This window comes from Orbicella faveolata, unplaced genomic scaffold (genome assembly GCF_042242905.1).
Source record: "Orbicella faveolata isolate gen_17 unplaced genomic scaffold, um_ofav_v1 contig_25, whole genome shotgun sequence".
NCBI classification, from domain to species: Eukaryota; Metazoa; Cnidaria; class Anthozoa; order Scleractinia; family Merulinidae; genus Orbicella; species Orbicella faveolata.
The window spans coordinates 30,350,514-30,361,176 of record NW_028301553.1 but is presented as its reverse complement, the minus strand read 5'-3'; the positions used below and the strand labels follow the sequence as shown (position 1 = coordinate 30,361,176).

The following is a 10,663-nucleotide window of genomic DNA, read 5'->3' as shown; positions in this document are numbered from 1 at the left end:
AAATTCGAATTAAGTTCGGCTCATGAAAAGTTCGGCGTCTGAACTGGGCCTAACTTGCGCTTTAATTGGCTGAATGAATTTAGGTCAGTGGCTCTCAAAACTGCCAGTAGACTCAATAGCTCTCTGTTTTTTGACCTAGTTGTCTACTTCCGTATACAATCCTTGTGACACTAAACGGATATATTCTACCGCCAACGTACCCTGATATCGTTTGTTCTAACATTGCTTTTTATTTCGAGTCAGGCTAATTTAGTTGTCTTGTACAGTTGTACATATAAGTCAGCCGGAAGCTGGGATGACGTGGGGGAAAGAGAATTCGCCTCCCACCAATATGGCCCTGGTTCGATTCCGGCCTGGTGCCATATGTGGGTTGAGTTTGTTGTTGGTTCTCGCCTTGCTCCAAGGGTTTTCCTTCAAGTTCTCCGGTTTTTCTCCCTCCACAAAAAACCAACATTTCCAAATGTCAATTTGACCAGTATAGAGGATCCGAATGAAAACCAGCTAAGGCTGACCTGGCTTCCTCTCTAAATATTTTAAATTTAATTAGCTAGAGTTGGGGCGTGGCTAATGACGTGGCAAATGACTCAAATTTCATAATGATACTGTCAGTGATAGTCTTCACCCTTCTTCCTTTAAAAACCAAATGGATTTTAAGGATTATAAGACTCGTTTGTTTTGATGATTGAGACGGATAACCTACTGGATTGACTCTATGTCGCAGAGGGATGTGGGAATCAACCCGTCACAGACCATTGGCTGTGTTGCAGAGCGTTGTCTGCTCCTCCTGTCTGAACGACAAGGTTGGAATATCAAGTACGACAAATTTGTCCCACTAGGTGAGATTTGTGTTGACTATTATTGCACCTATCAATATTAAACTTGAGAGGGGGGGAACCCCACACATAGGAGGCATTCAACTTCCAGTGGAAAAATTTTAGATTAAAATTCCCGCCCTGGTACAAAATCAGTCATTCATTCTCTAGGGCCAACACTATAAATCAAACTCAGAGTTGACAGTTGCAAAGCCTTGCGTACGGTATAATGCCTAGATTGCATTTTAATCGCGAGGTGGAGGCTCCAAAATAAAAATCCCATGCATGAAGTTTCGTGGATGCACTTGTCTCGATCAGTTTCTGTTTCTATTTGTTAGGGCGTCGATAAGGCGTTGTATTAACTTTATCTTCCTTCTGCTTCAGTCGCCAAGTGAAAGAATAATCTGTCATAAGACAAGGTCTCCAGGGGGGGGGGGGGAGTAGGAGGGGGGAGGGGGAGAGGGTCATTGCATTTATTAACACAAATGCACCACATATTTTTTTAAGTTGGTGTTTCCCGCATGGTCCCGAAAATGACTCTACTGTTTAAAATAGTATTAATATACTTTAAAGTCAAGCAGAGATATAGGTCGGCGCAGCTTCTGACTCCCACTAAAATCCAAATTCAGGATACAGAGCAGGTTAACATCTATCATCTTTCGCATGCATGGGAACCTGCATGCTATAGTTGCTAATCATTGTCCCTTGCTTGTGCTTACTTTGTTCCCTGAATGTAATTACTCCAACCACAAGAAAGATGATAAATTTCCGACAAGATGGTACCTCGTGGCGTAAATTACCTTACAATTAAAATAAAGCAACGACCTCTTAAAATGCAGTTCGATCAAACGAAACTCATTTTGGATTATTTCTCTAGTTTGTCTTGTACATAAGGTAAGTATATAACACAAACTGCATTTCTGGTAGTTGCAGCAAAATCCATCTTTGGCGACGAGCCTTGCTGGATTATGTTGAGCCATTTCATAAATTATAGGTCCAGTTATGAAAGATTGCACCCTGTATTTGGTATAACTATGACTCCACTTCCCTTGGTTCACAATGAACCAAAAGTCTATTTAAATCTGATTCGAAATGATTAGCCATTTTTTAAATAGCTAAACGCTTGTAAGCAGCACACAGCAACAGAACTTGTCAACTTGCTTTATTTTCTCCGACCGGTTTCGTCTGATAACAAAGACTTCATCAGGGCGTTTGAACAAGATGGTTAAAAGAAACTTATTTCAGCGTAACGTAAATTTTACTGTGTGTGTGTTCGTCAAGCGCGATTTTTAATTATCAATGCAAGAGAAGCGCCCTTGAAAACAGTAATAATCATCAGCTTCATTAGTAAGTCAGATTGAAAGTAATTTTGCGAAGAAATCGACTTTCAGGATTGAGAGATCCAAAAGCAAACCGATTGAATTCGGTCTACAAACTGAGCTTCCACAAGGCGTTGGAGTCTTCCAGTCACCAGTTCCAATGCAGTATTTTGGTAGTGGCGGTCTGCGTTCCTGTGAGTGTCAATACATTAAATTTTCCCTAATTAATTAAAAACCAAGAACAAGGACCGATGATATTTGGTCACCGCATAGCTATTTAACAGTACGACTCGTTCAAAGCCAGGCCTGCACAGCTAAAAACGATGACCATGGACAGATATTCAACCACCATAGGTTTATAAATGTTTGCGGTTGTACGAATTCATATTTATTTTAAACAGAGCTGTACAAGGTTTATCAGGTCCAATATGTACAAAATATAGTATGGCAATGAAACATTCTGATTGGTTGATTTGATTATATTGACCGACCTTCTTTTTTCTTGATTTTTTGATAAGGAAATACCGTGTGGGAAAAGATAAAATATAAGCAAACAAGCAAACAAACAAAAACAAACACAAACATGTAATAAACTTTTGTTTAGTTCAATGACTTTACAAAGTAAAGTGATAGCCCTTAAAATGTGTTAAGTCATCTTAACTGCAGTTATGATACGAATCAAGTTACACAGCAGGTATATCTAAGAATACGACTCAAGGCATGTAGCTAAGAACGAACACGAGTTTTCTAAATTTATTGAGATTGTTTTATGGAACATTAACAAGACACATCCAGACACTGAAAACCTGTTGTGAGCTTGATCAATCAAGGTAAGATCGAACTCTCAAACCCTAAGGATTGTTTGTCTATTTACATCATTACCTCCGAAACATAGTATCCACATGTGGTTCGCGGTGGTTTCACACGCAGTTCCATGTCGATGGGTTAAGTCAATGGTTATGCAAACGAACCATGTCAATTCAATTAGGTGAGAGTGGCAGCTTTTCAAACGAAAGTGACAAGCACAATGGCAGAACCTACGTTCTTAGCGGGGTTTCATCGAAACTGAACTCCAAACCCCGGATTGTTGCTGCGGTAAAGGAACAGCACAGGCAAACAAACACATACTCGTCTTAAACGAAGCTTGTTTAAATTTTTCAAAATTCCTTTCAGCCTTTGAGCGTTTATAGACATTCCATTGTATTTTAGTTAGTCGGAATTACATATTTAAATTGCCTCGTATTCAAACATGTTATGGACCGCTGGCTCAACCGTTGGAAAATGTCGTACAAAACACTAAAAAGAAGGCAATGCAATTGTAAGAATCTGACCTTGCGTAGCAAAATCGAAAAACATTTGATTATGACAGAAAATAGCCCTGATCAAGCATGAAAACTTGTCTTCTTTTCGCTACATCCAACCCCCCAAAAATGGAAATGCCAGATGTCACTGCATTGCGTCTTCGCTTGTAAAAGGCTGTGTTCATTCCACCTCAAAACCTCAACATGTTCACTATTTTCGATGAAAATGCTTAATGTAAACCCGGTTAAGGAGTTAATTTCCCAACTTTAAGGCTGACAGCCACCTGCCAAGTCTGTGTAAGAATAGGTAATGCTTCAAAAGAAGTACATTCGAGTTTAACGAAGCACGCAGTGGATATCGCCGACTGTAAAATGCTCCAAAGCACTCTTTAGGATGCAGAAATCCGGACTAAACGTGACGGGGTAATGTCCAGGTAAGTCTTCATTCGTTTAATTTTACAAAAGGCTCGGAGTTGACTATCGCTTTTTTTTCGGAAAACACCGGTTATTAAATTTGATTTAACACTTGAGTACCTGCTTCAGAAGACGGCAGTGGCCAAAGAAGCTAATGTGATTGGCACCAGAGCTGATTCCAATTAGCATTTTTTTTATGCTGGCATAAATTCCTTCCTCAGGGGAAATATCAGTTTTGTAGGGCCGATAGTTAACGATATCAAAGATGTAAGACATTTACAGCATTACCCCGACCTTAAAGATAAACACCTGTTCATTCTTATCGATGTGGGAGTTGCGCGCGTTGTCATGGTTCTCTCGGCTGGTAGGTAATCGGAGTCGAACGGCATTATTGCAAGTGAGCTAGACTCAGAGGTTTAAATCCAAATCAAAAAGTGATTATTCTATCACAGCAGTAGCAGTAAACTACGAGTAGCCTTACTGTGATACCTCTTTTATCGCCTCCCTTTCACGCTATTCATCTAGCGCTGAGATATAAATATTTTTACACAAGAGTTAAAAAGGTTCTGGAAATGGCGCGTTACTTTAAAGTTGCTACTGAACTAGTGGAAAGTTTGTAAACGGTCTTAATTTTTAGAACTTATTTTTGGAAAACTAAGTAAGATTGTTTTTCAAAACTGCCCCTTATATGAATTAAATAGTAACCTAACATTAACCAATATGGCGCTCGCCCCATATTATTTTGTTCAAATGATCCGTTGACCGCCCGTGGTCAACCTGCTTAAGGGCTGTCTGATTCACAGAAGGGGTTTAAAAGTGACAATATTTCAATGCTAGTCTCTGTTGTATAATTGCATCAGCATTTGCACCGAAAAATTATTCTATTCTCAGTTTCAACGAAGGTCTTTGTTTGCTATCAGCTATTGTTTGGACGCGGGTAAACGTCGGCCTCGCTGTAATTGAATTAATTGAAATCACCAACAGCAGGTGGTTCTACGGCTTCTTGACTCTGTTGGTCTCTTAATTTACGGTGAACCCCTTGTTGCCCTTGTCAAGACCGCTTTACCGCTTCAAGTGTCACGAGCCCAACCAAAAGATTTGATAGATACGCTTTTTTTTTTTCTATTGATATAACCCCCGCTACATGCGACGCTGTGAACAGCCTGGTGAAACCAATTGTTGCCATTGCTTCAAGTACGTATCATGAACCCAACCAAAATATTTGATATTTTTGGATATTGATATTTTTTTTCCATTGATTTAACCCCGTTACATGCGACGCTGTGAATAACCTGGTGCAATAAATGAACATGTGTTATACTACAGGTATGGCACGGATACGATCGAAAAGGTTCCCCTGAGGTTTTCCAAGTAGTCCGTAATTTACTCAATTAACTTGAAGTGTGACCTTGTCTCGGTAAGGTACGGTGACCTCTATAGATTATGCATTATAAGCTGATCGGGAAGCTTGGCTTTGACCCTAGCCTTGTCTCTCTAGTTGTATTTTGAGAAGATAAGTTTTAGCATCATTCTTAAATAACTTTTTCTACTTTAATGAACAGACGGGTATATCCCACGAAGGGATAGAAGCAGAACAACGTCATTTCAGGTCATCGTTAGTCATGCATGGGAAGCCACTGGGTGATGATCAGACTGTTATGGTTACTGAAATAAATAAAAGTAATTGTTGTTAAATCGTTCGGGGCGGTCAGTAGGTGTAGTCAATTGGTTCACGGTGGGTGTCTCAAGAACAGTGGGTTCTTTCCATCATTCAGTCAGTAAGCCTGTAGGGACTATGCAGACATTTAAACAAGGTAGCAGGAATAGCAAACTGGTAGGTAGTAACTGAAATTTGTAGCTCATCTCTCGCAATTTTGTTTTCTGTCCCTCCTTTAGTATTTACCTAAACCTGCACTAAACAACGACGATGGGATTTTCAAGGCGATCCACGATTTTGCTAACTCTGATAGCCACTACAATTTTTGTGGTGAGATGTCAAGGGGACAAAATTCGCGACAGTGCAAGTACCGCTGCCTCACGCTTGACTAGGCATAAAGCTAGAGAACTTGCAGCCAATCCAAGTGCATTAATTCACGAAGCTTTGCACCTTGTGCGGAGGCGACGAAGCGTTGATGTTAGATACGACGACCAGATGAATGAGAATTACCACGACAAATTTGCCAGTTTGGCAAGGAAACGAAGACTGGAGGAAAAATCATCTGGAGAGGAGAGAGAACATTCAATCGACAAACGTCAGATTCCTGATGGCTTGGGTATGTTAAACGACTACATGGGTGTTGACACAAGTCCAGTCAGGCTACAGCAAGCCATGGTTGGACTTCCAAATGAACAAAGGGTGCACAAAAGAACATCAAACGATGTAAAGGAAAGAGTAAGTGGAACAACAAAATGTATTACTTATATTACAAACAGTACGCTATATGCATCAGGGAGGAAAAGGAAAAAAATTCTTAAACTTATTGATAATTCATAAAGTTTAAACAGAGGAAATCATGACCGTGACAGTGTTTGGATATATATTGTTACGATTATAATTCTACCTTTTTTTCCCTAAGCTTTAGTTTCCACTGAGAAGATGTATCAAACACTCAAAACAGTGTTTGACTACATTTCCAAACACCTCAGAGTGCGTCAAAAATACTGCGCTGTGCGTCGTATTTTTAACAGCTCTTCTCTTTTTGTGGAAAGACATAATACTTAACTTTATTTTGACTCGAATGTGGTCAAACACAGTCTTTCGAGTTTGACGTATTTCAGCACTGAAAATACTCAACACCTTCCCTTTATTCATTTTCTTTTTTTTTTCTTTTTCTTATAGGATGTTATATCACTGTCAAAAAAGTCTGAAGACGCAAAGCCTTTGGAGTTCAATCCAATGTGGCTTGAAAGTTTTGTTAGGAAGATGGCTCCCCTGCTAAAAGGAAAAGATGGCAGAGATGGGAAAGATGGAAAAGACGGTAGAGATGGAAGAGATGGTCTCAAGGTAAAAAAGCGATAGACATGTTTTGTTCAGTAAGCCTCAGTCTAACAAGTTAAACGCTTGTTTGATAAGAATTATTTGAGGATTTATCTTCTATAAAGACGTTGATTTCGTTGAATGAACTAATGATTTTGCGCGGGGTGGGATTGCATTTAGCAGACCGATTGAATTCAAACTGTCCAGTCGTACTGAGGCCAGCTCGCTGTGCGGTGATGATAGAACAATATGATAAAAAGTAGTACATTTTCTTTCCTTAGGGTGATCCCGGATATCCTGGTCCGCCAGGACCTTCTGGATTCTCGGGATCAAAGGTATGTTTCATAAAAATAATAATACTTAGTTGCTTTCACATTCTTAGCCGAGAAGGGAGTTTGCTTCAAAGTTTGTTATCCAGAACTACGACCAAGTGAGCCTCTCTGGAAGCCAAAATAAGCACACTACAAGGACTCAATACCCAATAAAATATAGTCACAATAAGTGATATTTCATCAATTAAAACAGTTCACAAGGCATATGTGCATGGAAACATGGTGTTCGGTAAGAGGCACTGCAAGATCACTGACATTGTAGCTTGCCTAAAGCGAACTTTTTCCAAATCTACCCTGTTGAATGAACGCTCTGTCATGTTTTCACCTCACTAAAATATCCGACTGAACAGCAAAACGCATTAAAAAATGCTTGGCAAAATCATTAACATAAACGCTTAGTAGACAAATGTTTTTCTTCGGCTAATCAGTCTTCCCTCTTTGTTCAGTGATTAACATGGAATCATTACCAATTTTAACGCGTTTTCGGGCCAGTTAGTATATTAATTTATTATTAACTTATTTTAGAAGTGTCCCGAAGCCTCAGGCATGCGTGACGATGCTTCTCAGGGCAGTGAGGTAAGAGAATTGAAGCTTAACTGATTATCAAATGTTGGGAGAAAAGAAAATTACCAGGAACGATAATAAATTCTCCGTTTCTCATTGATTGATTGATTGATTGATTGACTGATTGACGGACATATTTAATTTGTTTCTACTCCTTTTATACTCGTAATATGCTTTGCTGCTTTGAATACCGAGTTGTAAAACTAATTTTCTAATCGACTTTTCATGGGATGCACTTAAAACTAGAGAAAATTCAAGGTAACGACCGATCATATTTGATCGTTCTTTCCGGGTTGCACTGGATCGGAAATAAAATGTACATAAAGGTATACTGAAGTCTCTTAATGTGAGGTATTATTATTTTTAAGCAGAAGCCTTCTGGGCATTTGACTGGAGATGGAGGACCATTTCGTTTCTCAGACGGTCTTCGTGAGTCTAGCTTTTAACATTATCATTGCGTTGTATAAATGGCAGTTGCAAATACTAAAGGAGGCTGGCAACAGTTTCCAGCACTTTTCTAACAGCTATATATACTTTGAAAGATGGATGCTACCACTGTGTGACAAGTGATGCAAATATAGTGGTTTCAGATTCACCTTAAGGTGACTCAAAACAGTTTCCAGCACTTTCCAAGACGAAGATTTTGATGGGCCATTGTAACCACACTACATCGGTTGATGCCACAATCATGGTATCGAAAAACTTGCTTATCATTGGTTAACATGTTGATTTGGTTACCATAGCAACAGTATGACCTGTTTAAAAACCCTTAATTTTAGCTTTAAGCGCTTCTGAAACTCATGAACAGCACGGTGACCCCCATTTTTTTTTATTTTATCGAATTTTCTCTTACTCAATAAGAGTTATAAGTTATAATAAGTTTTAGATTTACCCATTAAATTATTTACAACGTAATACTTTTTTTTTCGTTTTAATGTACAGAATTCTCTCGCTGGTGTTCCACATGTCCAACTTCCCATCTCGCTGGAGGAGTGAAATCAACAAACGACTCACTGGAAATACCACGAGATGGCCGCTACTTTGTTTACTGTCAGTTCCATTTCCTTCAAACCGATAACGACAGGACTGGATTTGAGATACTAGTCGACGGGAATATTTACCTCTCTAAAGTTGTGAAGGGCGAAGAAGCCACATACTCTGGAGCGGTGTTTGTAATGAAAAAGGGAAGCGTGGTAACCGTGAGACTCCTGGGTCACGGGACTGTAGAAGGTGACCACACCGTCAACTTTTTAGGCGCATATGAGTTATAAGGAAAGATGACAAACAGGACCCTTGGCAGTTAAGGAGTCTCATCAGAACTCTTTTAATGAACTTTAGCACGCTAGCTGTTTTTAATATTTCCTGTTTCAATCCCTGCGTTTATTTTAAAATCCTTTTTTTAAAATCCTTTAAATTTAGAGATACAGTAAGAGAAATGAGGTCACCGCGTGCTGGAAATCACAACAAACAGGACAATCAGTGGCAGAATACAGCCGTTCCCAAAAAAGATTTTTTCAGGAAAGCGTAAAAGCGCACCCAACGATGCAAATGGTACAAGGGGTACTAATATTTTGGCGTTGTTTGATTGAAGTTCACAGTGACTAGGAAGCATTACCCATAATACTTTCTCACATTGTCGCGTGCGCTTTTACGTTTTGGTAAGACAACCTCTATAGAAACAGTTCTATACAGGGAACTCTCTAGCTATACCTTAAATGAAACAATGTACATTTTCGGTTCGAACATCAACCTTGTTTAGATCTGTCATGTGTCCTGGAAAGCTACAAATGACGAAGAATTCTGCTACCTTTTCGTAAAAAAAAGATAGTCAAACATTAACAAGCCCTTGGTCAAATGCTAAATTATTTCCTTTCCTGAGGTGAATATTCAAAAAAAAAAACTGCAGCCTTCTCAAGCAAATTAAGGCAAGGGCCTCCAGTTATTCACCCGGAAAGTTAGGGGGTAGTGTATATTTTGAAGCTTCAGTTGTAGCAACAGGAAACTTTGCCAGGTCAAAAGGTTGACAGTTTGTGTCAATTTGGAATGTCGAAAATATGTAAATTAGGTCACGTGACCTCTTCAAACCAAAAAATCTCTTTTGTTAAATGGGAACACTTTTCTTATGTCCTTTAACTTTGATGTTAGTTTCATGAGTTAAGGGTCATTAGATAAATCGTTTCTGCGCTTGGAAAAGTTAAGATACTTAAAAAGAAACTTTTAAAAAGACAAATCACTTTTATCAGAGGACTGGGTACTAGTAGAGGAAACCGTTTATTTCCAAAAATAATGAACTATTCAACAACTGCCAAGCACAGTTCCTTTGCTGTTGTCATTAGGACTTGTCCTGTACCAGTTCTGTTGAAACCTTCTTTTTGCAAACTGTTCCCATTTTTGCTTAAAGAATTTCTACGATTTTTTGGCCGTATCAAGTCACGTGACCTAATTTGCATAAGTTTGACAAGTCAAAAATAATCACTTTAGAATGTGTATTTGTCTCCCAAAAGTTTATGTTGTTATGAACCAAGCCTCAGAACGTAGACCACCCCCTAACTGTTTTGAGGAAAATAATTGCTGACCCATGCCTTAATTTTCCTGAGTTTAAAAAAGGGTAAGTCAAAGATTACATGTTAAGGACTCCTGTGTAACATTAAAAAATGCGACGTAACTAAGCTTTTAATTAAAGTTATGTTATTGAAAATGTTATAAGCAAATCCACCTTACTTAATTTTGCAAATAAAAAAGGCAGATCTGAATTGCTTGCTACGTGGTGACTTGACAAATTTGTGATTCATACCAATGCTAATAACCCTGAGTTTGGGGGCAACTTCTAGCAATAAAAGGGCTTTTGTGTTGGAGCAGTTCGAACTTCTCAATGCTGTACCAAAATCCGGCTTAAAGTATCAAAGCCTTGAACTACTGATAACTATAACACGGAATTTTGGTC

General features: G+C 38.9%; 1 protein-coding gene across 4 annotated transcripts; it reads left to right on the top strand.

The window, feature by feature from the left end:
- Positions 1 to 1,638: 1,638 nt before the first annotated feature.
- LOC110059151 (uncharacterized) lies at positions 1,639 to 10,472 on the top strand. 4 transcript variants are annotated; one of them, XM_089294549.1, is made up of 7 exons: positions 1,639 to 1,706; positions 5,743 to 6,238; positions 6,686 to 6,850; positions 7,105 to 7,158; positions 7,681 to 7,731; positions 8,088 to 8,148; positions 8,662 to 10,472. In XM_089294549.1, the coding sequence occupies exons 2-7, from the start codon at positions 5,774 to 5,776 to the stop codon at positions 8,988 to 8,990; spliced, it is 1,125 nt and encodes a 374-aa protein (XP_089150675.1). In that variant the 5' UTR covers positions 1,639 to 1,706; positions 5,743 to 5,773; the 3' UTR covers positions 8,991 to 10,472. The 4 variants fall into 4 exon arrangements, with proteins under 4 accessions (XP_089150675.1, XP_089150674.1, XP_020621498.1 ...); XM_089294548.1 differs by lacking the exon at positions 1,639 to 1,706 and adding an exon at positions 2,737 to 2,961; XM_020765839.2 differs by lacking the exon at positions 1,639 to 1,706 and adding an exon at positions 3,743 to 3,866 and having other exon boundaries at positions 8,091 to 8,148.
- The last annotated feature ends 191 nt before the right edge of the window (positions 10,473 to 10,663 follow it).

What these genes read in the sequence shown, in the direction of transcription:
- LOC110059151 (XM_089294549.1), top strand. Translation starts at nt 5,774, where the DNA reads ATGGGATTTTCAAGGCGATCCACGATTTTGCTAACTCTGATAGCCACT. An exon ending in ATGGAAGAGATGGTCTCAAG is followed by an intron (nt 6,851 to 7,104) that starts GTAAAAAAGCGA and finishes TTCTTTCCTTAG; the next exon opens with GGTGATCCCGGATATCCTGG. An exon ending in CTGGATTCTCGGGATCAAAG is followed by an intron (nt 7,159 to 7,680) that starts GTATGTTTCATA and finishes AACTTATTTTAG; the next exon opens with AAGTGTCCCGAAGCCTCAGG.